The sequence below is a fragment of the Exophiala mesophila genome (genome assembly GCF_000836275.1).
Source record: "Exophiala mesophila strain CBS 40295 unplaced genomic scaffold supercont1.3, whole genome shotgun sequence".
NCBI classification, from domain to species: domain Eukaryota; kingdom Fungi; phylum Ascomycota; class Eurotiomycetes; order Chaetothyriales; family Herpotrichiellaceae; genus Exophiala; species Exophiala mesophila.
Window position 1 is genome coordinate 929,931 of NW_015622506.1, and position 27,947 is coordinate 957,877.

The window sequence follows — 27,947 nt, forward strand, 5'->3', positions numbered from 1 at the left end:
TTGCAAGGCACGTGCGAGGCTAGCAAAACGAAGGGGAGCAGGACTACCTTAATGTCGACCTCCACAGTAGTAATGTTTGTAACGGTGCAACAATTGTACATACAACAGAAACCTGAAAAAGAGTGAAGATGGTAGGTGGATATTGTCTTTGCTCCTATATCTCCGTGTTTGCATCATCGCCACCGCCATTGAAGCGGTAGCATCCAAGCCTTTTCCAGCAACGTGACTACCTGGCGTCAAGGTGAGGCAGATTTCACTCGCTCCTTCCCTGTAAGGCTCTGAGGTTGAGTAGGAGGAAGGCGCATCCACTAGGAAGATATTCCACCCCATCAGCCTTCTTCAACAAACATCTTCTTCTATCTTTCTTGTCCTCCTCATCGATGCCTTGCTCACGTCCCTTTGTGTACCATCGGGTCACGCATCACAATGTCTTCCAACAATGGCACTATCATCGACCAACCCTCGTTTCTCGAGCCTCTGAAGACTCTCCATGAGAATCGATCTACAGAAGTCTTCAGTCAGTCTCTTCTTGAATCTGGATTCGCGGAGTCTAACAACTAACAACCTCTCCAGTTCAAGCCTTTGTGGTTGAGATCCCAGCCAAGCTGACCAGCAAGGCATTAGGGTACGTCCCAATTCATCCCAATCATGCCGTCAACATCGTCATACTGATCCCCTCTAGAATCGTCAAACCCATCATCCCATCGGGAGGAAAGCACCCATCCTTCAGCCATCTTCGACGCATTTGCACCCTCAATCACCTGCCTATTGATTTGGCGTGGCGCCGTGACTACGACTCCAATGGTCTTCAAACCTCCTTTCTGATCTTACCCAACACCACCGTGTCATGGGACGATATCAAAGCCACTCTCCAACCCCACATTGACATCATTGGCCTGCCACGTTGCTTTGATGCCGTGGTCCCACGATTTGCCCCTCTCAATGCTGAGCAAGCCAGCCTCTGGACAGAACGTTACTGGCCCACCATTTACAACCCGGCAGCGCAGGTCCTCCAAGATGCTCCACCCATCAATCAGTTGCGTAAAATCCGGACTGCCTTGGAAGTTCCCAACACTGACAAGTACATGAAACTGGCAATTCGTGCTGCTGAAGAGGCCAAGGCAGGCGGTCATGGAAGAGCTGTTGGTGCTGTTGTCGTGGATCCTGAGACTGGCAACGTGGTTGCTGTCGCTGGTGACGCACGCTGGGCAACGGTCGACGACGCTGCTCGAGACGAACTGAAAGCCATAAATCATGAAGGAAGACCCGAGTATCATGCCCTCATGAGGGTCATTGCAATGGTAGCAAACAAGGAATTAAGACGCCGCATCAAGGCTGGAACCCATACCAGATTCCTGGCTACCTGCACCGAAACTCCTTCCGGTCAGGCTCTGACTCCGATCGAACAGCAATACGAAGATGACGATGGAGTATTGCAAGACATCACCGCGGGCATTGGCAACGTGGCTCTCGCCGATGTTGCCAGTACGGATATGCCGAGCAAGCAGTCTGGACCTCGAAATGAGGGTTACCTCTGCAGTGGACTTGATGTCTACCTCACGCATGAACCATGTGTGTGCTGCGGCATGGCCATGATTCATTCACGCTTCCGAGCCTGTGTTCTCGCAAATCGATTGAAAGGAAGTGGCAGTCTGACTTCTGAAGCAGGGGAAAAGAATCTTGCCTATGGACTCTTCTGGAGGAGGGAGCTCAACTGGCGCGTCATGACATTCCAGCACACAAAGGCATCCACATTGAGCGGCAAAGGTCGGATTGAGGCTGGAATATTCCATGCTTAGGAAGTCAATTATTCGGAATATGGGACATTGAAATTAGGCGAACTCTGCAACTCTGGTCCAGTCGCCCACATTCTTTCTACGAAACTCGACGCCGTCACCAAAGTAACCAGCACTGTTCCACTGCTGCATGGTATTAGCATCATACGGACCATTAATGGTTCCACCATCTCGAGCATCGGTCCACCTGTATTCCCAGAGCTGTTCAGTGGGTTCGAGGTCGTCGTCAACGCTGGGCTGTGTAGCGTCAATCCAATCTTCACCAGTTTCTCTCTTGTACTGACGGACGAGTAACTCCCTTTCACAGTCGTAGATGTCGGGTTGACCTCGTGTGAGGAGGGCATCGGCGGCTTCGGTGATTTTTTCAATCTGTTGTCGTCGTGTCTTGTCCGCGACATCGTCTTCGGGCGGAGACTGGTGTTGTGTAGTCGTGCCATTCTGCCTTTTGTTCTTGTTTTTTGTCTGCCACTTGGGCTTCTTATCTTTGCGTTTGCCTAGACGTGCAAGAGATTCTAGGATGGTCTCGCCTTTCTCCAGTAAAGGAATCAACGTGGCCAAGACTTGGCTGGACGAGACGGCGTCGTCCTGCAAGGCACGCTCCCGGCGTTGAATCTCTCTTCGGTCAGCTGCCTCCTTTGCCCTTCTCATCTCCTTCTTGGACAAGCCTTCAAGCCAGACATCATGTTGGGCGTCCGGGTCCACCTTTTTCCTGACGTAATTCTCCTGATCGTCAAAGCCACCCTCTTCAAGCTCTGACTTCATGTTGAAGGCATCGAGTTTCGGAGCGTGCGTCTTTTTCGACCCTGCACCGAGCTCCGGATCGAGATCTTCGACACTTGCGCGCACTGCATCGTCGACTTCACTTTCACTACTACTCTCCACCTCTTGATCCTCAATATCTCCAGCCCGGCCTTTACCTTTGCCACGTTGCGTGGCGCTGAGGCTGAAATCCGCCGAAACGTGGCCTCCGCTCTTGGAAGTCTCAACTTGTCCCACAATCTGGTCTGCCTGGAGGAACCTGACCGCTTTTTTCTTCTTCCTCGGGGCCAATCCATCTTCGTCCGAGTCTCCGTCTCCACTGCGTTCTCCGTCCTTGAAGTCCTCCTCTAGATCTGCAAACATGTCGTTGTCGTCGTCCGACTCGGCTTTGGCTTTGGCTTTAGCCGCCTGCTCCTCAGCCTTGCTTTTTCTAGCCCGTTCATCAGCTCTCGCATTGAAGTTGTCATTATCCGAGTCTGAGTCATAGCCATCAATGTTGACTGCGCCACGCCGAACCTGCTGACCTCGTGGGCCGATAACATCCGCTGCGAGAACCGCTTCATCTTCTTCATCGAGCGCGTCATCGGGGCCCGCCGCCAGAGCAGATGGGTTGCGTGTGTCGAACCGGGGTTTCTTAGCATTGGAAGATTGACTCTGCTGGATGTATGATTCGGCAAGCGCCCGCTTGTTTGACTTCGTGAATTTGGGATACGAGGACATTTTGGAGGAGGGAGAGGGGGTTATAGCTTTTGATGATTTTGGGAATGCGCAGCTGGAGTTCTGGTGGTACTTTGTAGATTCAGTGTTTGAGTCTGCGACGCATGGCCTTCAGCGTCGAGCCAAAATGGAATGGAGGAGAGAAAACACGCGTTCTATCCTTGTAGAGACGAGGTGATGATGAAGGGGCTTAATGTTGAAGTCGATGCAGTGGAGATGGCACCGGCGTCGTTGGAAATAAATTACTGCAAAGTACGTCATTGGGAGTTCAGTGAAGCATTTGATGGGTAATGGCACTTTATGGAATCGACTTCCAGCAAAGATAAACCTTCTAGTCCATCATGTACATCATACCGTCATAGAAAACTCGTAGTTCTTTCATATAGAATAGTGTCTGAGGAACAATTGGGCTATCGCGCAACATGACAATGGGCTGACAAGTTCATGGTGCGCGTCACCGTCAACACTGTACTTATCAACAATGGCAATGTTTTATAATAGGATATGTAGTAGAACGAACACATTGGACGCCGTTTTCAGTGTCTATGGGCCACAGCTAGAGGATAAACAGGAACAAGGCCTATTCTGGACTTTTTTGTCTGACACTTTCCCTGTAATATCATCCAGCCCTAGCGAGACTTTGAAATAACTCTCATCAGCATGGGACAATAATAAAACACTTGAAGCAGTCCCACCCCGACCTTTATTAGATGCATTAGCCTTAATAATCGCGGCCTCGACCTTCCAGGGTCCCAAGGGTTTCTTGTTCATGGCATTTCTCAATAAGGACATCCACCGGGTTTTCAGATTGACGACATTTGAATGCCCTGTCACCAGCACGGATATTCCACCAACGCGCTGCGCCGGTAACAAGTCCGATCAATCCTTCGCTGTGAAACGCCCAGATAACGTCAACAGTGGAGAGCATCCCAGTACCTCTCCAAGGCTCCAAGGCTCCAAGGCTCCATGGGCATGGCATCGAGCGGAGACGCGGCACGGCGGCGTGCGCGGAGATCTCAAGCTCCGTGTTGACATCTCCCGTCTGGAGAATGTCAGTCCGTAACAACGTGGGGATTTTGCCTCGGCACTTGAACAGAAATCGCACAAGATCTTTGATATAGCCTTTCGTTGGTCCGGTCCCTGTCTCCATCCCCAGATCAGTGGCTATTGGATGTATATTGCTTCCGACATGGATGCATCTCGATTCTCTTGGGTTACAAACGCGGGGTTGCGGATCCGAAGACACTTTTCATCAGGCTTGGGCTTACTTCTAGGCTTGATAGTTATATAATGGAGATACATGGCAATCCTTGTGTCGCTTTGGTGTCATATTCCCCAGAAAATAATATCATTTTCCGGTGGCCATCAAACCGATCCTCTCCTGATTACGGTGATTTGATTTCGACGCATACATAAGCGATTCATGTTCTCTTTGTTCTAAAGAGACATTTATTTAATTTAGACTGATAACACTGGTACTTTTTACTCCAAATCCGCTTCACCATGGCACCGCGATATCTGAAAGAGCCTGCCAAGGAGGCCGCAACACCAAACCAACCCTCAAACAACGTCGCCAGCATCGTTAAGGACGTCATCGACACCATTCGCAAGGAAGGAGACTCGGCAGTACGAACATACTCAGAAAAATTCGACAAATGGTCGCCTACATCATTCAAGTTATCACCCAGTGATGTCCAGGACGCGCTGAAACAGGTGCCCGAACAGACCATCAAGGATATCATAGAAGTCCAAGCCAACGTACGCAAATTCGCTGAAGCACAAAAAGCTGCTCTAAAGGACATCGAGATTGAGATCCAGCCGGGCGTTTTTCTCGGACACACCAACAAACCCATTGAGAGTGTCGGCGCCTATATTCCAGGAGGACGCTACCCACTGCTAGCATCAGCACACATGACCATCCTAACAGCCAAGGTCGCAGGAGTACCCAATGTCATCGGATGCACACCTCCCATCATGGGAAAGCTGCCATATGCGACCATTGCCGCCATGCACTACGCCGGCGCGGACGAGATATACATTCTTGGAGGCGTGCAGGCAATTGCCGCCATGGCTGTAGGAACAGAAACCATCCGCAGCGTGGATTTCCTCGCGGGGCCCGGCAATGCCTTTGTTGCCGAAGGCAAGCGTCAGCTGTTTGGAGAAGTCGGCATCGATCTTTTCGCAGGCCCGACCGAAGTTCTCATTGTTGCAGATGAACACGCTGACCCTTATATCGTTGCCACCGACCTGTTATCCCAGGCCGAGCATGGTCCTGACACGCCAGCAGTCCTCATCACCAACTCGGAAGACGTGGCCAAGAAGAGCATCGAGCTGGTGGACAAGCTGTTGGTGAATCTCACCACCAGAGATCTCGCTGGCACTTCGTGGAGGGACTTTGGCGCCGTCGCTGTCACCGACACCCTAGATGAAGCCTTTGCCCTGGCAGACGACTATGCCTCCGAACACGTCCAGATCTTGACCAAGAACCCCAGACAGGCTCTCAGTAAGATGCAGCATTATGGTGCTCTGTTCCTCGGAGAGGAGACTTGCGTTTCATATGGCGACAAGGTATGTTGTAACTATTCAGCTCCCCTTTCCTCTTGTTATGTCATTCCACATGATACTGATTTTGCTGGGAACACAGTGCATCGGCACCAACCACGTCCTACCCACGAGGAAAGCTGGTCGCTATACTGGTGGCCTGTGGGTTGGCAAATTCCTGCGCACAGCTACATACCAGGAAGTGCGATCCACCAAGGCCAGTGGTGAACTCGGTCGTCTGTGTGGGCGGGCCGCTCGTGCAGAACAGTTCGAAGGTCATGCTCGTTCCGGCGATATAAGGGCCAAGAAATACCTAGGCGACGATTTTGAGTGGATCAATGATAATGATAAGGAGAGAGATGCTAGGATGAGATTGTAAGCTGGCCTGAAGCGGGTGTCGATTTGGAAAGGGTCGACTTGACTCAACCGGTGGTCGTTTGACATGAATGGTTATACAATACAATTGGAAGTTTGAACTAACCCGGAGGTGTGCCTGGGTGGTACGGAATATTACAGTGGTATATCATAGTGTTCGTTAACCCTTGAACCATCACCAGCGAGGCATTTTGGCCATTGTATCTATTGTGTACGTACATATCTTTGTTCAAGTATGTTCAAAGGCGTCGAGATGTCTCTTCGCACGTGACGCCCTGAATCCGCCTCATTGCTTTGGATGGGAGTGAGTCTTAGTTTAGCCATGTCAACTGGAGAAGGAGGGCCGACGTCTTCATGTATTTGTGTGTCAATGTTGGTTTCCTTATGATGGTCTGACTCATGCTGGGACCTCAAGTTTGTCCTTCGTCTAGTTCGTTTCGAGCCATTTTCAGTGAATGACACATCAACTATCTGTTGATACGCTCAGAAATTAACGCGCTATATCACTACGAAGGAGGGGCCAGCATCCCTTTGTGCCATTTTGATTGCCTCTCTTGCGAGATTTAGCTTGCAACGTTGAAGGATGCCCCGCGTCCAGAGCCTTGAGACGAAAGTTATATGCAGGCTGCCACTGGCAGTCATCCACCAGTTTTTGGCATCTGCGGCAGACAGGTTTATTCTCATCGCCTATAACCAGCGTAAGATTGTGCACCTTGGAATAGGTGTCGATCGCTACATTTCTTTCTTCGCCTTCGACAAATAAAGCAGCCAGATCGACCACGGGTCTTTCTTGTGTTGCTCGAGGCATCCTCTGAGGTCATGGACGACATAATTTATGCCGTGAACAACAGAGGTCACATGGCGACCAAGAACTACAAGGCATGCGGCTTGCAATCTGAGGAGACAAGAGGTTGAGAGTGTTTCAGTATTCTGACGGAGGTCACGTTTCCTCCTACTCCAAAGTCCCGGGAAAACTGCCCCGGATTCCATATATGCTGCTTTAACAAATCCCCGCTCCCCGAAGTGCCAAGAAATCCCACCCGCCCAAGATGCCTCCGCGATGAACCAAACGTTACCTAACTAGGCAGGCAGATAGATAAGGGCAATTATTTGTTCAGCTATCAAGAAATATCTACATCAGATACTGAGCGACATTCCGAACTCCGATATCATATCCTCCGAGTGTCGCAATTAGCGCATATGTCAGAATGTCGCGAGGGGTTTCATTTCGATGAGACATCGACGAAAGTCGCTACATTACGACAGTATAATCTTTAGGGTAATGTGAGGACTTGGAGCCAAAGAATTCCAAAGTTGAGAGATCAACGTTTCAACAGGGACATGAGACTGGGCCCTATGCGATGGCTTAGACATGATAAGATTCTTCTCTTCACACTGTTGCATCTTTTCACCAGGAAGTGATGCTTTGTCAGTTCTCGAAAAGCTCCGATAAGATGAAAGGCCGTGCGCCCAGATCCGTGGAGATCAACGGGTTATATCGCGGAGATAAGGATGGATACAAATGGTACGTCTGGGCAGAATGCCATTCTGCTAGAGCATTGAGATGAGATGCATTTGCTAGATACTAATTACTTGGTAGTCAATCAATCAATGGGTTGATCGTGGACCTTTCTGTCGCAGTCTGCCCAATCATGTTCTCTAGCACCTATTGGGTCGTCCGAACTCTATAGAAGCATCGAGCCTGTTAAAAAAACCTTGGCTACACGGCATCTTCACCAGCTTGGCTCGCCTTGCATTCGCGCCATTGTCCCAAAATGGTGCCTACTTCAGCAAATACACCTGCGAAGGCCTTTCCGAAGGTCATCGACACACCAACCAACATGACGTATCCAAATCCAGACATTGATGTTGTTGAGCCATGCCGATAGATCCGAACGATGGGGCGCCTACGGCTGGTATCTTGGTTCGATATTTGGTTTCTTGTGCCGTCTGCAGTGCTCCTCGAACTGCATCGGGCTTTTATAAAACCCCCAACACTTCAACAGCTGTACTATTGACTTGGATTTTGTGGATCGACTGGGCAGTGGATTGTAAGAGCCGCGTCAGCCACGAGTACAGTTCAACATGTACTCACCTCGCAAGGAACGTCTCCTTTTGGCCCTTGGCTTGGTCTGTCTACCGGCTGTGTGAGAGGCTGGGCAAGCATATATCGCGTGGAAGGGCCAATCTATCGGGACGAGCGTTCAACAAGGCGATGGTGTAATTTCATGCCTCGACTGAGTCTATAAGTAGGCACTGCCCTTGCAGCAGACGGCTGCTTTTGTCCAAAGGACACCCTTGTTGCAAACCTTAGTGGGAGAAGTGAGGAGCCTTTGTGCAGAGTCATCCTACGTCTATAGCCAAGATGCTTTCCGAAATGGCATGTAGAAGCTTGTCAAGCACCCTCAATGCCCTGACTCTTCTTCTCATTCTATTCACCTGTTCATCAACGGTACGTTTTAGATCTCAGACGAAGCATTGGCTCATACTCTGGGTCGTTGAGCTGACATTGCAACCAGGGACTAAGTATAGTCGAAGCGACATTTGAGGACCTTCAAGGTGCTCTCAGTGCTGGCCAGGTCAATGCGGTCCAATTACTCGCTAAACACCTACATCGTATTGCACAGTATGATCGTCGAGGCCCCCGTCTGAATGCGATCCCTATAATCAATCCTGTTATATTCGACGAAGCACAGCGTTCGGATGAATTACGGGCTAAAAGTGGAGGCAAAATCCGTTCGGATTTTGATGGTCTTCCTTGTTCCGTCAAAGACAGCTACATGCTGGAAGGAGTCACCGTGGCCTCGGGTTCGCCTGCATTCGCAAACCTAACATCCACTCATGACGCCTTCACCGTCGGCCGGATTAAACAAGGCGGGGGTATTGTGGTTGGCAAGAGCACCATGCCACCCATGGCAAATGGAGGCATGCAGAGAGGTGTCCACGGCAAGGCAATGAGCCCTTACAACCCGAACTTTTTGCCAGCCGCTATGGGATCTGGATCATCCAACGGGGGTGGTGTATCAGTCGGCGCAAGCTTAGTTATGTTTGGCATGGGAGAGGAAACCGTATCCTCTGGCCGAAGCCCTGCGTCAAACAACGGTTTGGTGGCCTATACACCCTCATGGGGCATGCTGTCCATCCGAGGTAATTGGCCACTCCAGCCGGCGCTCGATGTCGTGGTCCCCTACACGAGAACTGTTGAGGATATGATGTCTCTGTTGGATGTGATCGTTGCAACAGACGATCTAACAGTGGGTGATTTCTGGCGCGGCCAACCCTGGATACCGATTCCTGCTCCTGAGGATGTGCGACCGAAAACGTTCAAATCGCTTGCATACCCAGACGCTCTTCGAGGGAAAACCATCGGAGTTCCGAAGATGTTCATTGGAGGCGACGATCCGGATGCAGTACCTGTCTATATTCGTCCCACTGTCCTTGAACTCTGGAACGAGGTAGTTCCAGTTCTCGAAAGCCTCGGCGCGACTATAGTCGAGGTTGACTTTCCCTTGGCAACGAGGTATCAAATCCCACCTTTGGCAAACACGGTCGGAAGTGACTATCCTTTGCCAGCCGAACAAGGGGCACCGACTCCTCCCGAATTGGCCGCATATGCCTGGGATGACTTCTTGATAATGAACAATGATGTCAACACTATAACTACTCTTGCCGATGCTGATCCCTCCCTCATCTTCCCCAACCTTCCCGGGTTGGTGCCGGACAGGTACAGTAACGTTTTCGGAGGCAATCGAACAGTGAACTACGCAAGAAGTGTTGGTTTCATCAACGAAAGCAGAATCCCAACATATGAGTTGCCAGGACTTGAGACACTTTTGACGGAGGTCACTGAATTACGTAAGACGAACTTTGAGGATTGGTTGGATGCCAATTCCTTGGATATGCTTGCTTTTCCAGCGAATGGAGATATTGGCCCAGAAGATATGGAAGTCAACAACGCCAGCGCAGCGCTAGGATGGCGAAATGGCGTGGCCAGATCTAGCGGTAACAATGTACTCCGCAAGTTTGGAGTTCCATCTGTCAGCGTCGCTATGGGCATTATCAGCGATATCCAGATGCCAATCGATATCACCTTTGCTTCCAAGGCTTACGATGATAGTGCCCTCTTGAGCTATGCCTATGCTTTTGAAAAAGTGCGGCAAGCTCGAATTGCACCCCCAGGAGCTCCGGAGCTTCCGACCGATTTTATCTCGAAGAAGCGCGTGAAGAAGGCGTATCGAGGCTGGCAGCCACCAACACTGTCATCAGACGCAGTTCGAAGTGGTCCAGACACCATTGAGATATCAGGAACCGTGTCGACCACACGTCTTGAGTCTCTGGAGGTGTACCTTGACGGAGAGAGCGTCGGCGCTGTTGCAGTAGCGGACGATGGCTCTTTCACATTTACTGCAGAGATCACATCAGTCCTTGTGGATGACTTCATCAGACCGCTCAATATGCCCGATCAAGATCTCTCAATGGTGGTGGTAGTGGCAACCACAATTGATGGTCAGTCAACGGGGAGACTACTATACGCATAAACCCTAATGTTGCCTTTGACTGTGGCGAGATGCTGGCGAGCAAGGAACCAAAGGATAAGCGTCCAAGTTTCTACTCAAATAATACTATAAAATCGTCGCATTAAAAAGATCTTCTTCACTCAATCATAGAGATATACATAACCAGAAAAAAAGGAAACTATTATTCACCATAGATTTCGGGCAGGGCAAGTCCGATTGACATGAAATCTCGATGTGTAGTGGGATTACTGTTGCATTATGCTTCACAGTGTAGACTCAGTAACATGTAAATGGGATACTGGTCTTGAAAAAGCCCAAAGTGATATCTTTGCATACGCTCTTCCCGGCAATACGGCTCTCAAGCTGATGCACAGTGTCCTCCATCGACTCGAAGATCGGCTCCTATCATGAAAGAACTGCCATCACCCAGTAGGAAAATTGCTGGTGCTGCGAAGTCTTCGGGAGCCCCAAGTCGACCTAGCAGTGCACCCATCATCCACAGTCTTTCGATCTCCGGTTTCTCTGCAAGCAACTGGTGTCAGTGTATTGTTGTGTGGCTGATATAGCCGTTTTTCGATTGAAATCTTCCTCCATCAAGCGGCCTGAGACCTGATATTGCCTATAGAAAGTGCGAAAAGTACGCGAGGTGCAGAGGCATAGCTGTCTACCAACAACCATGGGTAGAATTCACAAACCTTATGTAATGCTTGTGGAGAGGTTCAATTCATATTTGGTGAGACATTTTGGCCTCGGGAGTCATGGGATCGTTTCCCAACCTTGACAGGCAGGTCTGTAGAAGGCATCGACGGGGAGGGGGGACATTTGGCTCGAACCTTCAAGGGATACTAATCCTGGTAATCATCGACACAGATCGCCAACTGGGAGACAGGATAATTACGACATTTGGAAGTCCATAGCGCCGGGCGTCAACACTGGTGTTCCTCACGCTTCTACACTGGGGCCATGTGTGCCTTCTCGTAAAAATTGACTCTTTACGGCAGTCTCATGTGTGTCCTGTAGTATGATAGCTTTCTGAAATTTCACTGAGTGGACAAGTCAATTCACGTGATCTGGTCTCCGTGATACCTCAGCCTTGCAATCTCAGCCTTGTTTGAGTCACATCAGGCTGCGGGAAATGACGCCACAACAAGGCTGAAGTCTTTAGGCAAGAATCGACCATCACCTTCTAGCATGTCACTCCCTCGACTTGCTGACACCCAACATCTCCTGTTCCTGCGCTGTATCACCTTTTCTCCCTTCGAGCATAAATTCGAGATCCTCTAAGAAGCCCCCTCATAGCCTCAATCTCAGGATCAAATACCCGTTATCTCAAGTCCACCCACTCGAATTGCCCATCCCTCCCCAGCGGCGAGATACGAACTCATCCCCACTTACAACGCCATCGCCCCCCTCTCACTCTTGAGAAAAGAAGGACAGATCAAGGGCCCTGGCCATAGTCTGGCCGTTGCTCTGTCGTCATGGTAAGACCTGTCACTCTCTCTTAACCTCGGGGCGCAGTTGCTAATCTTGTTGCAGTCGTATTACCAAGGCGATATGATGGGCTACCCATCCTTCCTACGCGGCGCCCCGCCTGTCGGCATGTCTACAAAAAAATTCGACGAATATTACCGGTGCTATCCTGTCGTCATGATGAACGGGCCCGAGAGAACAAGCGTCAATTATGGTGGCAAGGTCTTGCTACCCCCTTCGGCCCTCGACAAATTAACACGACTTCACATTGCCTACCCCATGTTGTTTCAGTTAATCAATGGAAATGCCGGAAAGCAGACACATGCCGGTGTTCTCGAGTTCATCGCCGAAGAGGGAAGAATATATCTACCACAATGGGTAAGCTCCATCTTTGCAAAAGGGCTTTGTGTCAGGTCTAACAATGCCATAGTTGATGAAGACTTTGGACCTCGACCCTGGCGACCTACTCCAAGTCAAATCTACCGATCTCCCACCAGGCAAATTCATCAAGTTACAACCCCAATCTCCAGCCTTTCTTGATATCTCAGATCCCCGTGCCGTCCTAGAAAACGCATTCCGAAATTTCTCGTGCCTCACCAAGGGCGACATTTTCACCTTTGAGTACAATGATCAGACCTACGATATTGCCGTATTGGAGATCAAGCCTGAAACAGACTCTCATGCCATTGTGACAATGGAAACAGATCTGTCGGTGGATTTCGCCACGCCAGTTGGATATGTCCCGCCTGAACGGACAAGTGGCACCAGCACACCAAGGAGTGGGATTGGCAAGCCCCATGGCGGCCCAGTGCACTATCAAGGAACCATGGCTCAGTCCATCAACTATGAAAGCATCGCGCCAAACTCCAACGCTGCAGCTGCCGGCGCCAGACATCTTTCCTCCAATTTTCTCTCTTCAGGGCACAAACTCAATTCCAAGAAGGGATCAAAAGCACCGACCCCGAATCCTTCTACTCCGGTAGCTGGAACGTCGACTAACGCGCCTGGAAGACCACCATTACGCAAGACCAACGGCCCACAGCCGCTTCGACTACCACCGGGGAAGTTGTTCTTCGGTTATGAAATCAAACCTGTACCTAAACGAGACGAAAATGGCGAGCCGATTCCCCCAGACGAGTCCAAACCACGGTTTCAGGGACAGGGACAGACCTTGAGGCAGAAGAAGAAACTCGCCGGTGGTGGAACAGACAGCGGCACGGCCAGCGGAGTGAGTAGCGATGCAGAAGGAAAAGCAAACATAAAAGGCAAAGGTAAACCACCAAGATGAGAATAAAGGAGCCATGCCAGTATAAAGTGGTAGATGATGACTGGGTGAATGGGCTACCCTGCTTGTCTACCCTTTCACAGGATCGCCGGCAACGTATCCGGCAATATATCACGTGGCGGGATTTCGCCTAGCTAATCCAATGAGCCCTTTTCTTAGTCATCCTGTTCTAGACATGACCATAGATACAGAATAAAGAGTGTAAACAGCTACCCTACTAACCGCATCATATCATGACAACTTTGATAGGGATAGTGATACTAAAGCGGCGACGAGGGCTTTGCCATGTGGAGATAAAGCAGCGTGGAGTATTGCACGGTCTGGGCTTCTCCAAATTGCTGAATCTCGAATCCGCAAATGCTGTAGATGAATCGACTTCGTATTTCAATCAAAGGTACTACGCCGAAGGTGCCTGAACAAACCCTACTCCCTCTGAACTCAAGGATGATGTCTTGTTGACGGTAAGTCAGCTAAAATCGCGACTCACCTCTGAGTCTCACCTTGTCTTGTCATGTAAGTCCATGATGACATTGTGGTGCCAGCATCACACCAGAGCGCAGCGCAGTCGAGACAATCCCAACAGACGCGACACACAACAACAAGATCAGCCATATGGCGACTTCATCGTCATCTCGCACAGCTACACTACCGTCAACCCTTACGACAACCATCTCATCCCACACGGGAGCCATCAATGCGATCACATTCTCCTCGCTCGGCGGGACATACATCCTGACAGGATCGTCTGACCGACAAATCCACCTATCACGCAGCGAACCGGCGAAGCGGAACAGCAATGGCAATAACAACAATCATACCGGGTCATCGTCGGAAACGGCGACAACGACGACGCCAATCCAGAAATACGCTGCGCATGGTTACGCGGTATTGGATATCGCGGTCGCAAGAGACAACCAGACGTTTGCGAGCGTAGGGGGCGATCGCAGCGTGTTTCTATGGGACGTTCAGAACAACGCAGGAACGGTCCGGCGGTTTGGAAGCAACACGAGCGGCGGGCACACAGGACGAATCACGTGTGTGGCCTTTGGAGGAGAAAGCGATAGTGTATTGGTCAGCGGCAGCGACGACAGGTCGATGCGGCTGTGGGATGTCAAGAGTCGAGATCCCAAACCTCTGATGGTTCTGGACGACGCGAAAGATGGGATTTCGTGTTTGGCCATCCCGGAGAATAATCCGGTCGAGATCCTGGCTGGAAGTATCGATGGTCGACTACGTGCCTACGACATCCGTATGGGGGCCTGTACCGTCGATGTCCAGCCTGGTCCTGTTACAAGTCTCGACCTCAGTGCAGACGCAAACTCCGTTTTGGTCGGGTGTCTTGATGGTATGATCCGGCTCATGGATCGTGCTGATGGATCTTGTCTGCGGACGTTTCCGCCACCACCGGGAGAACATGACCATGACCTTGACCATGTTGATGTCAATGGATATAAAAACGATTCCTTACGATTACGGAGCTGTTTCGCCGTTGACGAGAGACTAGTATTGAGTGGCAGTGAAGCCAATGGCAAGGTATACGCTTGGGACGTCTTGTCAGGCAGATCGGTTGGCACTGTCAATGTCAACACCAAGACCGGAAAGGTCGTCAGTGTCGTCAAGTGGCGATCGGCCAGCCAGGCTCAGGCCAGGCGCGGGTTATTGGCTGCCGGCGGTGCAGAGGGGATCGTTAGGATATACTCTGACGGGTGAAGCTAGGAAGGTCAAAAAGACAACATATGAGAATAAGTGAGAAATGGAGAGAAATAAGATCCAAAGAAACGATAAACTCGCTAGATTTTGTTTTCCAACACCCCACCTTTTTTTGTCATGCATACCGGACCATGTCTTCGAGATGCAAATCGTCGCCTGGACACATCTCTGCATCGGCCAACCACCCTCCCCTCTTTTTAGGTCCGTGAATCCGTTCATGCAACTGCCGGTCATATGCAATTATACCCCCAATGCAATTCCTCTTGCACCTACCTGGCCGGCCAGCGACTGATCTTTTCCAAGCGATTAATCTTCCTGGCCAATCTTATTCATGCCAAACTCAAGAGCGGCAATCGCATTTTCCAACTGACTTGCCTTCACAATGACCGTGCCAGCACGAGCGGTACTCAAGAAGGAGATGTCGATGGTGCGGGTAGCGAAACCGTTTCCGTTGTTATTCAATGACGATGATGTCAGACTGTGTTTGGTGGAGGGTTCATCATGATAAGGAGATTGTTCGCCTTCTTCACTGGCACCCTGGGCAAGCCGACCCGCAACCCCACACACGATACCCGTAGCCTCGAGAGGCAGATCTCGCAGGTCTAGAATGATTGGGATCAATGCGTCTTCTTCGGACTTGGCACCTAGCAATGAATCGCCTAATCGTGGCAGGAGTCGGTCTTCTAGGAGTACCGAGATCGGTTCGCTGGATGTGATGGTCAAAGACAGGAACTTGGCGCCAAAGTTTGGAGGTTCGAGATCAATGTCCATGTCTGTGTTGAGGCTTATCTCCCTGTCAGGTCGTTGACTTGGCCAAGGCGGGGACTGGGCGGCGAGGCTCGTGGTGGAAAGAAGGACTTGGAGAAGGTCATTTTTCAGTTGCTGCTCAGTTTGAACATCGAATTCACGAGATCCTGCACAGCTGACGAGGGATATTGTTTGGTCGACTTGTGGGGTGATGTTGTTACGTTTGAGTTTGGTAAAGGTGCGGACTTGAAGCTCGGGGATGTCTCGTGCCGGAGGAGTGGTAGGAGTTGGGTTGTCGTAGTAGAATGGTGACGTGATTCTGCCGGCGTGGTTCTGGGTTGGGTGCGGCGAGGCTGGCGACAGTTGAGAAACGAATGCATCGGCGCTTTGGGAAAAGATGAACCCTCGTTGCTGTAGAGCTTTTGTCACGGTTCGTCGTGCTTTTGATGGGACTAGAATGTAGTCGGAAAAGTATGTGGTGATGAAGAAAATGCTTCTGTAGACGAATGAGCATAGGCAAGGCTGTAGCCGAGTGGCCCCGCGGTGGGGTTTGCGAATACTTACATTCCTGCCATGGCCAATGGACAGGTGAGTTCCAATACTCTCTGGCCTGCTTCAAGGCCTGACCCGTCCACTTGGATGACAATGTAATCTTCATCACTGATTTGGACCTCGGACTTTGCTCCGGATGCTTTGTTAAACCCAAAAGCTTTGTTGAGAACATCCGCCACAGGACGGATCAGACGATCGGCCAGATATCGAGAGCAAATGATAGAACATTCAATGGGAGTAATTGAAATATTCAGGAAGTCGTGTCGATTCGTCCAAGATATTTTGGCAGCATCTTGGTCGTGGTCTTCTCCGAAAAGGAGACGCAAGATTGGTTGCAAACAGAAAGGATATAGCTCGATTGGAATGTGTATGAGAGCAAGCTGGCAATCCTGAACGAGGTGGATCGAATTAGTATGGAGCTTGCATGATATTTTCCTGGTCCTCTGATGGACCTCAACTGGCCCCACAACATGGTAAGAAGGAGAGGATGAAAATTCTGGACGGGGGACCTCGAGCACGGGGATAGGCCATTCTCATCATAGATAGTACACGACACAGGGGAGTGACTTACCACAAAAGCGATTTGTGCAGAGATAAGATTCATAGAATGATCCATTGCATGCAAAGGGAAGATGTGATTAGGTGCGTGCAACTGAGTCACATTCAACTACCAAGAATGGCCGTAATATGGGTTGGGCGAGTCCGCTTGCGCCAACAGAGTTTGGTGAGTGTTAGAGCCGACGTGCCATTGGTCGTGGAGGGGTCTTTTGTTCACACGGCTTGACTATGTGTATCATTGACTCGACAAGAGAAAAGACCAGGAGAATGGAGATGGAGAGATGAAGATTGAGATGTGGTGATGAAGTCTGACGTAGACACAGCTCGCGAAGGAAGGAGGTAGGCAGGTCAGGTGAACAGAATCAGAATCAGACTTGAGGAAAGAAGGCCTGTGTGTATGGATCGGACCGTCGCCGAACAAGCAAGAACGTTCGGGTTTCTACGGCACGACAATGCGATTCATATCTATAGCAGACACTCGAAAGCGAGACCAACGCAGATAATCAGACAATTAAGGAAACAAAGGAATTCCAAGCCGGTGATGGATATGGTTCGACGGAGAATGTCGTGGGAAGTGGATTCTAGAGTTTTTCTGCTAGGGTTTGGCAATATAATAGTAGTAGAAGCCGTTCTGGATCGCTTTGGGTTGGGGGTTCTGGTTCTGGCTTATGTCAAATCACACACTAGCAACTATCAACAACTCGCAGTAACACTGCATACGCATACACATACACACATACACATCTGTCGTTCGTAATGGCGATGGCGTTTAATCATGTGAATCTCCCATCAGGAACCCGGAGACAGACGAGGGCTGGCTTCGACATGCTGACTTGAAGCGATCGTCGGTCCACACAGGAAGCAAATGCCTAGCGTGGGGGACTGAACAGATCCCAGTCAATTCGACAGGCACGACAGGGCAAAGGACAGGGAAGAGGACGGGGCAGATGGACAGGGTATGCGTGACAGAACATCAGGAACACGTGCATGGGACCTGAAAGGACAAGTCAAGGCACGAGGCAGGAGTCAATATATTCTGGCGTGGAGGAGGGGTGGATGGGACGGGCTGAGACAAATTTTGATTTTTTGGCGAGGAAGCGATAGGCAATGACACTCGGCATTAATATTATGAGATAGAAGAGAAGATTAGGGGATAGGATGGCAGCCAGGAGAGAGAGAACAGACACAATGCGAGAAAGAGGCTCACAAGCAGAGAAAAAAGAGGGACCAAAAAGAGGGACAGAAAGAGAGGGACATGGGAAGGTGGGGACGGACGACCAGGGTTCCTTCCACTTGCACCTGAAAATGGAGGCATGGCCAATCAGATTCTTTGCACGCACTTGCCTGATGGGCCCGTGGCAGTCGAAGTCGCTCTTGCTCATTTGGCCTCCCAGCGCATCCCATGCTGCATCAAAATGACATGCATATCACGAGATGCACACTTTGACCTCACATTCTCTCCATCAACTTCATCACCACGCATACACATACGCATACCCATACATGTTCGTCCTCTCAAACATCCACCGAGCCAAGGACGCCCCGACAGCCTCCTTTCCACCCCACCCTAGCCTGGTCTACTGTGTGCCATCCATTGGTCAACCCGTCAACCACATCCTGTCCTGTCTGATGCAAGACTGCCTGCGCCTGGGCAGGACTTGTGTCTGCGTCCCGACCCTCATGCAGCCACGGACGGAATCATCACATCTGTCCATCTGACAAGAAAAACAGACATCCATGTGCTCTCTCTGTCTCTGCTCCTCTACCTGGCAGCGGGATCAAGAAATTAAATCGTGGTGGATCTCATGCCCGACTGCGGGGCGCCCGTTCAATGTCGTATCTAACCTCTAGCCTGAACAGCCAATCGCACCTCAACTCGAAATCCCTTTATCGTCCTCCCCACAGTTGACCGATAAGATGCACATCATCTGTGACTGACCTTCTTGACTCATAAATATCAAAGGTACGCATACTGTCGCACCCTAGCCCTTGGGTTGGACCCTAAGCTAACAGCCACACCATCCGCTCCTGAATTTGCTTCGGGAACCACTGGCGTCCTTGCACATGCTTGGTCTCATCATCTACAGGATCAGGCTGCCCCTTGAGGCTGACTGCCACCTCGGCCACCCCGGGATCCGCCCCGCCCTCTACCCCTTCCTCGAGACCCAGACGTCGGATTGTTCAGACTGGCTGGTGGTGGTACCTTGTTTTGTGGTCGTGGCCGGAAATTCGGATTGTTCTGTACCACTCCTGTCGATGCATCACCTCGATCCACAGACGCATACCCTCCTCGTGTGGTATGTGTTGACATCCCTCGACCACCACGGTTACCAGATCCCTGGCCGTTGGCACCGTTTCCACGAGGACCGCTGGTCGCTGAGTTGGACATGTTGCGAATTGGCAGACTCTGTCCAGCTTGTGACATGCCATTCAAATGTCCTCGTCCATTGACTTGTCCCGCAACCGCTCCACGCCATGATCCTCGCAATGGGGGTGGCGCGCTAGCTGCATGAAGTTGACCCCGTCCATCAACGCCTGGCAGTCCATAGCCAGAAACAGTCAGAGGCCTGATGTTGGATCCGTTCGTCTGTCGACTGGCGCTTGCTTTTGATGATGCCAGCACTTGCTTGTTGCTGAGATTCAGCACCGACCACGTCGGCACTGTAGATCCCCGGAAAGGTGAGCATCGATCACCCAGTGAAGTTCCACTCATAAACGAAACATCAAATACCACATCAAGCCATGTGTCCCGACTAGTCTGCGTAAGTCCGACCACAGTCCCTTTAGACGCAATCGGCACTTTGCCCGAGTCGGCAACATAGATGACTCGGTCTCCCAACGCGAACTTCTGACTTCCCAAGCGCCACTGAGAATCTGATGGCTTCAACAATCCGTTGCGTGGAACACCTCCGATCGTCTTGTTCTCTGGCGCGACGTCTGTTCTCAGCGCTTCATCGGCAGCTTTTTCAATCAACTTGACCACTTCCGAATCGAGCTGTTCTGCTTCCAGAGGGACCTTTTCAAAGTTCTTCATTGGGCCTTCTTTGAGCCATGCCTGGATCTCCCGCACCTTGGCCTTGGCCTCGGCTTCATCTCCAGGGAAGTATGCTGTTGCAGGTAGCATGTCGCCTTGTGGATTGTTGTGAACCCCTGCGATAAAGGCTGGGAACTTGATCATGTACTGCTGGATCAGTTCCACCGCCGCGCGACTGAATTCCCATCCACTCTCGCTCTTTCTCGAATATCCTAGCACCTTCAACTTCTTCGCTTCAAACTTGAGGTTCAACCCAAGATTGACCCTGGCATCATCAACACGCACAGAAAACGATGACGTGATCTTGGCCAGCGCGAGCGAGTTCAGGTTCAGGCTTCGTGCAACTTGATATGAAGGAGTATACGGCGACAGCTTTTCTGCTTGCCGCGCAATCTCTCGACCAAACTCCACTTGCCGTCCTTTGGATAGTGCGATCAAGCACTTGGCCTTGCCATTTTCATGGCCCACCACACTGACCGGTCGCCCGTAAGCGTACTCACCCAGGAAGAATGCATTGGTCCCGTCAGGGAACTCTTGCTCAATCGGCGTCGCCGCTTGCTCGATGAAGCGAACATCTTCGCTGATGATCTTGTCCACCACCAGCTGTGTCGCATGCACCGTCTCGAGTCCTGGCAGCTCTGTAAACTCCTTGACAGTAGAACCATCGTCTAACTTCTTGAGTCCCTTGAGCATTTCCACTTGAACTAGTGACTCCACCTCACCAACCAAGATTCCCAATCTTTTGCTGTAGAATTTCTCGATGCGCTCCGCCTTCTTGTGGAATTGGTCTATCTCAGTCCCCGAGTGTTCAGTGGCATGAACCTGACGAGGCCCTGATTCCGGGAGTGTGTAGTCGAACAACTCGTCCGAAACCTTGACAATCTTCGCCTCTTGAAGAAAGGGGTATCCAACATAGACTCGTTGATTGAGGTGTAGCTTGGCATATTCCACTTTCGTCCTCGTTTCAGTGTCAGACAACGTGACTACCATGCTCTCATTCCGGCTATCTTGCTGAAACACATTGACGCCGTGAAAACCTAACGATGCTGTAAATGGAAGGAATTTGAGACTTGGGAATCCAGCCAAAGCGGCAGCCCCGAGTTTGACGCCCTCCACAAGCCCGACAAAAGGCTCCAGACCGTCCATGGTCGGCAGCTCAAATTCATTCTCTATGCAATGACAGTGCGGAAGATCCGGGAAAATGCCAACCAGAGAAGAAGGATATGTAAAGTCGAGCTCGGACGAATACGTGAATTTCAAACTGACCCCAAAATCATTGCGCCGTTTTTCATCTTCTGTAAGCAATGGGTCCTTGGTGGCCATGGCCGAGAGAAGGCGTTTCTCGTCAATAAATGGAATCTTGACCACTGCTTCCCACTCCATCTTCTTGCCATTCATGTCGAGCACAAAGTCGCGCGGGTAAAAGTCGATGATGGGCGAATCCTTGGAAGTCATCAGTTCATGGTAGATCTGTGGCACGATTGATTTGCTTCGATCCGGCAACACCCCCATCAATTGCTGAAATGGTCTGAATGGTTGTCCCAGTTGGAAATTCATATCAGCCCCGAGGCCTTTCTTCACATCAGAAATCATAGGCGAGTAATGTGAGGCGTAGTACCATGGCCATGATGCTACTCCTCGATAGTAGTAATAAAGGACCCATTGGAGACCCTGGACGTAGTTTTCCGTCAAAACTTTCATTCCTTCGTCATTTTCAGTTCCCCATCCAAATTTTTCTTGGTAGTACTTGTCCTTCCATTGGATAAACTTTTCATCGTATTTCTTCTTGAGATCTTCTTGAGCTTGCTCGTCTGTTGCTTCTTCGACTTTAGCGTTGTCATATCGCTTGAGGACTCGTGTGATTGCGAGCTGTGACTCTTCATCTTCGGACTCTTGCTCGCCATCGACTGTTGGGAAATTCAGCTGGATGAAGCGGTTGCCTTCGGAATCCTCCTGTGTCGACCACTGCAAATTGAGGTCGGTAGCGAGTTGTTGAACAAACGCTCGATCTCGAGCAGGAAGGGTGGAGGGGAGGTTGAACGGTTGTTGTGTGTCTGGGTCTTTGTTTGCAGGGGCTACAAAGTATTTTTTGATACCTTTGAACAATTTCTTCTGTTCAGGAGATATTCTGACAGGCCCACGAGCCGCCTTGATTTGTGGTTCATCCGCTATCTCGCCTCGTTTCGCGTTAATCCATTTAGCATCGGAATATTCCGCCTGGAAGAATCGATGCTCGACTTCAGATAGCTCGTCCAACAAAACGCCCAGTCTCTGCAAATTGATGACGCCATGCTCGTTGATGTAGCCACCAAGACCCGGAAGAACATGCTTGTACTTCTGAAACATGAGCGCCAGCGCTCCTTCATTGATGTGAAGATTTGGTAGGTTGGGCAAAAAGTCGTTTCCCACAAAAAAAGCCATCAAAATAAAGTCGTCGATGATTCGTTCCATGTCAAAGGGGAAATCAAGAGCACCTTCTTTTTCCAGTTCCTGAAACTCCAATTCGAGATATTCTCGGACAATGCACAAATGCATGAGGAAGAAGTTTTGATGCTCGAGCTCGGTAGACTTCTTACTAGTTTGCCGGCCAAAGGTCACTTCTTCTCGCAACAGACAGAAATGAGGATCGTGACTGAGAAGTCCTAACATAATAAGATCCGCATCGAGACCGTACAAGCAGTGTCGAACATTCGGATCATAGTTTGGTTGAGCCTTCGCTTGACGAATGTATTCCATGATTTTGTGTTCTCCTTCTCCAGGCACCTCGTGACCGGACAGGACAACTTCAACACCCTGCCAATCAACGTCTTCCGATACCTTCTTGCTGATGAAGTATTTCAATTGTTTGGTGAGTTTAGCCATGAACTCGGTTCCTGGAGTGATGCAATTTGAGTCGAATGGATCCTCCTTTGGAAGTTCAAGGCCCTCTTTGATAGCCTTTTCACGGGCCTTTTCTGCGTCAAGAGCGGTGCGGAAACGTCGAGCTCGCTGCTGGTTCATCTTGGCTCTCGGCGCAACACCGTCGATTGCCATAAAGAAGAGTTTTTTGGGCTTGATCTTGCCAAAAAGATGTTCGATGTAATTGAAAATGGCTATGAACATTTTGTCTTCGGTCATCCGAAACGAAGGTGAATCGGAGTCTTTGTGGGTACAATTGTGGATGATACCATTCATGTCGAGATACAGACAGTCGAACTCTGGAATACGGTTCTCGGCAATCAACTGCGAGATACCTGGATAGCGCTCTGAGAGCCATCTGAAAAACTTGGGAACACCCATGGTGGCGGTGGGTGTAGGCCGAAGGGAGAATGTGGGTGTAGATGTGGAGGGAACCGAATTTCTAATGGTCACATAAAATGCGGGTTGATAGGGCCTTCCTTATGGATACAAGAAAGAGTAGGTAGGAAAGATCGAGACCCGTTGGGTATAAAACTAGGAAATCGATGATGTTGATGATGGTGATGATGGTTGTGATGACTCGAGGTCGAGGTGGCATCTGCCCAGCAAAATCCGTGCCAAGAAACCACTTAAGACCATTCCTCATTGGGACAAGCTCCAGGTTCTTCTTCGCGTGTCTTCGACCGCGTCTTTCGCCCGCGTTTGGCTCAAGTGCTTGAATTGAGGGTTATCTTCTGCAAACCGCAGTGACTTTGCCTCAGCACTTGTCTCGATCATTCGTCGTATGCGACAAACAAGGACTGAACTGTCACTGTACAGCGAAACCATCAACTGTCTTGGACTGATCACCCCCATTGGTTAATAGAGTGGACACCACTCAATCAGACTCAAAATGGCCGACGACGAAGAGAATAGTATGACAATGATTCTCAGATCTGGAACTACACTGACACATTACAGTGAGCGATGACTTTAGCCAACAAGATTCAGAACAGGCGCAGAAGATCATCAACGAAGAATACAAGACCTGGAAGAAGAATGCGCCATTCCTCTATGACATGATCCTCAGTACCGCCTTAGACTGGCCAACACTGACAACGCAGTGGTTTCCAGATGTCACACCGTATGGCTAAAATGAAACGACACAGAGAAAGTTGCTGACAAGATCTCAGAGTTCCCAATTCCAACTACTCGCGGCATCGGTTACTGATTGGAACCCACACGGCCGAAGGAAAAGACAACTACCTTGAGATCGCCAATGTACAACTTCCCAATCCTCAACGTCCAGAAGCCAAGGATTATAATGAAGAGACTGGAGAAATTGGTGGATATGGTGGAGGACCGACCAGCAAATCTCAATTCGAGGTCAAATTCAACATTGTGCAGAAGATCCTTCATCCTGGCGAAGTCAACAAAGCTAGATACCAACCTCAGAACCCCAACCTCATCGCAACCATGTGCACAGATGGTCGAGTGTTGATCTGGGACAAGTCCAAATTCCCGAGTATCCCTGAAAAGACAATCAATCCCACCTTACAGCTCCTAGGGCATGAAAAAGAGGGATATGGGCTGAGTTGGAACCCTCACCAAGCCGGTCACCTGGCCACGGCTAGCGAAGATGAAACAGTGAGATTGTGGGATATCACAAAAGGGTCCAAGACCCAGCGAGAATTGAGAGAGACACGATGCTACACCCATCATACGGGAATTGTGAATGACGTACAATACCACCCTACACTCCCCAATCTACTCGGTAGCGTGTCAGACGATCTCACCATGGCCATTCTCGACCTGCGACAAGCAGATACCACACGGGCCGCAGCAGTATCTCCGACGAGCCAGCACAAGGGAGCCATCAATGCGATTGCGTTCAATCTCGCAGCGGACAATGTGGTTGCAACAGGGAGTGAGGACAAGACTATTGCGATCTGGGACTTGCGAAACCTCAACAACAAGCTCCACGCTCTCGAAGGTCATACAGACGCAGTGACAACGTTAGAATGGCATCCGATGGAGGAATCTGTGCTCGCATCAAGTAGTTATGACCGGCGGATCATGTTCTGGGACCTGGCCAAGGTGGGAGAGGAACAAGCGCCAGAGGATAGTGAAGATGGACCACCCGAGCTCATGTTCATGCATGGAGGGCACACGAACCGCATCAGCGACTTCTCATGGAACAAGAACAGCCCCTGGGTTCTGTGCAGTGCTGCAGATGACAATTTGATCCAGGTGTGGAAAGTGGCGGATGCGATTGTCGGTAATGACGACGAGGATGTCCCCATGAATGAGCTGGAAGGATGAGACTCGAATGGTCCTTTAGCAGTGGCTCACATAAACCAGTATCAGGCAATTAAAATCATGAGCGGAATGGGATGATTGGTGTCTGGCCAGTGGTCACTAATAAAAGCAAACGCGAAAAGTGTAGCCGATAGGGCTGGGCTTTAGTGATGCCCAGGCATGCACACGCCAATAACAGAGGCTCTCCAGAGATGTGGCCAAGCCCCAAAGCTCCAGAGAGGCACCCGGAGCAACCCTCGTATGCGCCCCCAGGCGTCCCTTGACCTCTCTTGGCCCGAGGCCCTTCGGCCCCTCCAACCCCACGATGATCCTGTTGTCATCAACCCACAATTCAATCGATCTTGTGGTTCCTGGCAAATGAAAGATTTGACTGCCATTCGCTTAGGCATCCATCCATCTTGTAGCCTATTCTGACAACTCAGGCATCAGCCACCGCAACCAGCGCTCGACTAATGCTCCATGTCTATATCCAACCTGCACATCTGATATTGTTACGGCCTTGCAGACCCTCCATATCACGCGGCCAACCCGAGAGCGACAACGACGCGATCGATAGCGCCACCCTTCCACACACCGTATGGTGCGCTAAAAATAGCGCGCCATGGTGTTACCACGAAGTAAAGGTTGTAGGATATGCGTCCAGAGACGAGTCAGGGTAAGGATGATCCTATCACGACCTAATCATTGTCCAACACGGTTTGCTGACGAGCATCAAGTGTGACCTTACTCGGCCAATATGTCAGTAGTCAAACCATCCTAATGGACTTCTGGATGTCACAACTGACCATCTCTCAAATAGGCAAAAACTGTGCAAAGGGCAATCGACCTTGCCCTGGCTACGATGCCGACTTACGCATCCATGATGAGGGATCTAAGCTCCGAAAGCGGTTCGGGCAACATAACGAATCCCTCTCTAAGACAGACGTGGACACCTCGTCCCCCGCCACGTCTACTAGTTCGAACAGTCAGTCCACCGATCCCTTGACGGATGAGATGGAGGTAGTTGCGCAAGTGCCCTCGTCCGACTGGCAAACATCGACCGACTTCAATTCCAGTAACGCAACTTTTGGCATGTTTCAGTACGAGTTCAGCCCCGACGCCCAATTACCTCTGCGACCAGCAGCAACAGCAACCGCAATGGCGACTACTTCTAACAGTCTCCTCGCTGGTGGGTCTATCAATTTCGACAAGTCGCTGGCCGTGACCGTTGACCACGGGGTCGTTTCCCCCTATCTCCTCCAAGAGCAGTTGCTGCATACGTTTTGCTCAGGTATCACCTCTCAAGGAACCAGCATCCTCCCCCCAGCAATGCAGAATCACTCTCGTTGGCTGACTCAGCTCCCGGATCACTTTGGCTCCCAACTGCTCGATTCGGCTGTTCGTGCAGTTTCAATGATACACATCGCGCAGACCAACAACTCAGAAGTCTTTGCTCATGAATCAAGACAGTTCTATGGCGCTGCACTCCGGCTCTTGAATAAAACACTGACAGACCAAAGCAAGGGAATGGCAACTGAAACGCTATCTGCCACCGTGCTACTATCATTCTATGAGATGTTTGCTTCTGATTCAAATCTGGGCTGGATTAGTCACGCTGGAGGTGCGGGTATGCTGATGCGACTTCGAGGTCCTCAGAGGCACCGGCATGGCCTTGACCGGGATGTTTACCTCGCATATCGCCACACTATCATGATTGATGCCTTTCAGAGGGATGAAGAGTGCTTCCTTGCTCAGCCCGAATGGCTTCAAATGGCGAGGGAAGTTCACGAAGACCTCCGCGCGGATGGCGTGTCCCCCGAGAGGCTGGACCTCTTTGATCTAGCTGAGGAGTTTTACCGTGAATATGTCACAATCCCAGCCACGTTTCGAGACGCCAGACGTCTGCCAATCGCGGCTGCCAAAATGGGGCCCAAAAAGTTCAGGGTACATGTGACAAAAGTCCTGGACCGAACCCGTCAGCACCGTTATACCATCAAATCCATTCATGTCAGATTTCGTGACGCTCTGCGCAGGAGTGGATTGGAACCATCCTCCCACATGACCACCGACCATGTCTTCCCTCAACAGTATACATATCAGAATGTCTTCATCGCGTCGACCAATGTGGGCTACTGGACAATTCTGATACTTCTCAACATCGTCCTGAAAGAAGCGGACAACGAATTCCATCCTGAGAAAACGGGTCTTTACATTATGGAGAATCGAGACATTGCACAAGATGTGTGTCGGGCGACGCCATTTATGCTCACTTCGTCCTTTCTAGGACCATTTTTCATCACCTTTGCACTGAGGCTATGTCTGATGATCTTCGACCCAGGGGCTGAAAGAACATGGGTCGTGAACCGCCTTCTGGAAATTGGAGCAACACGCATGAAAATGGCGTCGGATATTCCTGGGTTTGACTCTTCCATGAGCGTCCAGCACTTGGCAGAAACGCGTGCTGCAGAGACCTTTGAGAGGGCTTCGCAGTACCGAGCGAGAACCTCCGTGGCACAAACAGTGGAATAAAATATCAGCTCTGCAACACAGATGCTTCCAGAGGACTATGCTGGACTGAGGCAGCACAGACATGGTTAGGAGTGGTGGACTAATGTCTTCTTACTGCGCTGGTTCTTCATGTTTCGCCTAACCCTTGTTAGGCCACTTGGCCCAGATCATGTTTCTCGCATGCAAATGCTGCGTCTGTTCAT

The 27,947-nt window shown here is 50.4% G+C and overlaps 10 protein-coding genes across 11 annotated transcripts; 7 read left to right on the top strand and 3 right to left on the bottom strand.

Moving 5' to 3' along the window:
- Nucleotides 1–83: 83 nt before the first annotated feature.
- On the top strand, nucleotides 84–2,059 carry PV10_03992. 2 transcript variants are annotated; one of them, XM_016368507.1, is made up of 4 exons: nucleotides 84–241; nucleotides 300–517; nucleotides 574–625; nucleotides 683–2,059. In XM_016368507.1, the coding sequence occupies exons 2-4, from the start codon at nucleotides 427–429 to the stop codon at nucleotides 1,797–1,799; spliced, it is 1,260 nt and encodes a 419-aa protein (XP_016224295.1). In that variant the 5' UTR covers nucleotides 84–241; nucleotides 300–426; the 3' UTR covers nucleotides 1,800–2,059. The 2 variants fall into 2 exon arrangements, with proteins under 2 accessions (XP_016224295.1, XP_016224294.1); XM_016368506.1 differs by having other exon boundaries at nucleotides 84–517.
- On the bottom strand, nucleotides 1,825–3,452 carry PV10_03993 (uncharacterized protein). Its single transcript, XM_016368508.1, has one exon. The coding sequence runs from the start codon at nucleotides 3,273–3,275 to the stop codon at nucleotides 1,833–1,835; it is 1,443 nt and encodes a 480-aa protein (XP_016224296.1). The 5' UTR covers nucleotides 3,276–3,452; the 3' UTR covers nucleotides 1,825–1,832.
- A 4,615-nt stretch (nucleotides 3,453–8,067) lies between these two features.
- PV10_03994 (uncharacterized protein) lies at nucleotides 8,068–8,412 on the top strand (the record flags this gene model as incomplete). Its single annotated transcript, XM_016368509.1, has 1 exon — nucleotides 8,068–8,412. The coding sequence occupies one exon, from the start codon at nucleotides 8,068–8,070 to the stop codon at nucleotides 8,410–8,412; it is 345 nt and encodes a 114-aa protein (XP_016224297.1).
- Nucleotides 8,413–8,553: 141 nt separating this feature from the next.
- On the top strand, nucleotides 8,554–10,787 carry PV10_03995 (uncharacterized protein; the record flags this gene model as incomplete). Its single annotated transcript, XM_016368510.1, has 2 exons — nucleotides 8,554–8,640; nucleotides 8,708–10,787. 2 exons carry the CDS (start codon nucleotides 8,554–8,556, stop codon nucleotides 10,724–10,726), a joined length of 2,106 nt encoding a protein of 701 aa, XP_016224298.1. The 3' UTR covers nucleotides 10,727–10,787.
- Nucleotides 10,788–11,913: 1,126 nt separating this feature from the next.
- PV10_03996 (uncharacterized protein) lies at nucleotides 11,914–13,710 on the top strand. Its single transcript, XM_016368511.1, has 3 exons — nucleotides 11,914–12,186; nucleotides 12,242–12,553; nucleotides 12,606–13,710. Exons 1-3 carry the CDS (start codon nucleotides 12,184–12,186, stop codon nucleotides 13,461–13,463), a joined length of 1,173 nt encoding a protein of 390 aa, XP_016224299.1. The 5' UTR covers nucleotides 11,914–12,183; the 3' UTR covers nucleotides 13,464–13,710.
- Nucleotides 13,711–13,714: 4 nt separating this feature from the next.
- PV10_03997 (uncharacterized protein) lies at nucleotides 13,715–15,253 on the top strand. The gene has a single exon (XM_016368512.1). It carries the CDS (start codon nucleotides 14,073–14,075, stop codon nucleotides 15,168–15,170), a length of 1,098 nt encoding a protein of 365 aa, XP_016224300.1. The 5' UTR covers nucleotides 13,715–14,072; the 3' UTR covers nucleotides 15,171–15,253.
- PV10_03998 (uncharacterized protein) lies at nucleotides 15,227–17,536 on the bottom strand. Its single transcript, XM_016368513.1, has 3 exons — nucleotides 17,041–17,536; nucleotides 16,482–16,858; nucleotides 15,227–16,413 (listed from the first exon to the last, which is right to left on the bottom strand). Exons 1-3 carry the CDS (start codon nucleotides 17,083–17,085, stop codon nucleotides 15,477–15,479), a joined length of 1,359 nt encoding a protein of 452 aa, XP_016224301.1. The 5' UTR covers nucleotides 17,086–17,536; the 3' UTR covers nucleotides 15,227–15,476.
- A 769-nt stretch (nucleotides 17,537–18,305) lies between these two features.
- PV10_03999 (uncharacterized protein) lies at nucleotides 18,306–23,516 on the bottom strand. Its single transcript, XM_016368514.1, has one exon. It carries the CDS (start codon nucleotides 23,338–23,340, stop codon nucleotides 19,117–19,119), a length of 4,224 nt encoding a protein of 1,407 aa, XP_016224302.1. The 5' UTR covers nucleotides 23,341–23,516; the 3' UTR covers nucleotides 18,306–19,116.
- Nucleotides 23,517–23,673: 157 nt separating this feature from the next.
- On the top strand, nucleotides 23,674–25,386 carry PV10_04000 (uncharacterized protein). Its single transcript, XM_016368515.1, has 3 exons — nucleotides 23,674–23,873; nucleotides 23,920–24,082; nucleotides 24,132–25,386. The coding sequence occupies exons 1-3, from the start codon at nucleotides 23,852–23,854 to the stop codon at nucleotides 25,258–25,260; spliced, it is 1,314 nt and encodes a 437-aa protein (XP_016224303.1). The 5' UTR covers nucleotides 23,674–23,851; the 3' UTR covers nucleotides 25,261–25,386.
- A 472-nt stretch (nucleotides 25,387–25,858) lies between these two features.
- Nucleotides 25,859–27,765, top strand: PV10_04001 (uncharacterized protein; the record flags this gene model as incomplete). The annotated part of the gene is made up of 3 exons (XM_016368516.1): nucleotides 25,859–25,912; nucleotides 25,974–25,995; nucleotides 26,057–27,765. 3 exons carry the CDS (start codon nucleotides 25,859–25,861, stop codon nucleotides 27,763–27,765), a joined length of 1,785 nt encoding a protein of 594 aa, XP_016224304.1.
- Nucleotides 27,766–27,947: the final 182 nt, after the last annotated feature.

Excerpts from the sequence above, each read along its gene's own strand:
- PV10_03998 (XM_016368513.1), bottom strand. The coding sequence starts at position 17,085 with ATGGATCATTCTATGAATCTTATCTCTGCACAAATCGCTTTTGTG. Across the intron at positions 16,859-17,040 it reads CTGCACAAATCGCTTTTGTG|GATTGCCAGCTTGCTCTCAT; the intron begins GTAAGTCACTCC and ends CACCTCGTTCAG. Across the intron at positions 16,414-16,481 it reads CCATTGGCCATGGCAGGAAT|AAGCATTTTCTTCATCACCA; the intron begins GTAAGTATTCGC and ends ATTCGTCTACAG.
- PV10_03999 (XM_016368514.1), bottom strand. The coding sequence starts at position 23,340 with ATGGGTGTTCCCAAGTTTTTCAGATGGCTCTCAGAGCGCTATCCAGGT.
- PV10_04000 (XM_016368515.1), top strand. The coding sequence starts at position 23,852 with ATGGCCGACGACGAAGAGAATA. Across the intron at positions 23,874-23,919 it reads GGCCGACGACGAAGAGAATA|TGAGCGATGACTTTAGCCAA; the intron begins GTATGACAATGA and ends GACACATTACAG. Across the intron at positions 24,083-24,131 it reads TGGTTTCCAGATGTCACACC|AGTTCCCAATTCCAACTACT; the intron begins GTATGGCTAAAA and ends ACAAGATCTCAG.
- PV10_03997 (XM_016368512.1), top strand. The coding sequence starts at position 14,073 with ATGGCGACTTCATCGTCATCTCGCACAGCTACACTACCGTCAACCCTT.
- PV10_03992 (XM_016368506.1), top strand. The coding sequence starts at position 427 with ATGTCTTCCAACAATGGCACTATCATCGACCAACCCTCGTTTCTCGAG. Across the intron at positions 518-573 it reads TCGATCTACAGAAGTCTTCA|TTCAAGCCTTTGTGGTTGAG; the intron begins GTCAGTCTCTTC and ends CAACCTCTCCAG. Across the intron at positions 626-682 it reads CTGACCAGCAAGGCATTAGG|AATCGTCAAACCCATCATCC; the intron begins GTACGTCCCAAT and ends GATCCCCTCTAG.
- PV10_03993 (XM_016368508.1), bottom strand. The coding sequence starts at position 3,275 with ATGTCCTCGTATCCCAAATTCACGAAGTCAAACAAGCGGGCGCTTGCC.
- PV10_03996 (XM_016368511.1), top strand. Across the intron at positions 12,554-12,605 it reads GAATATATCTACCACAATGG|TTGATGAAGACTTTGGACCT; the intron begins GTAAGCTCCATC and ends ACAATGCCATAG.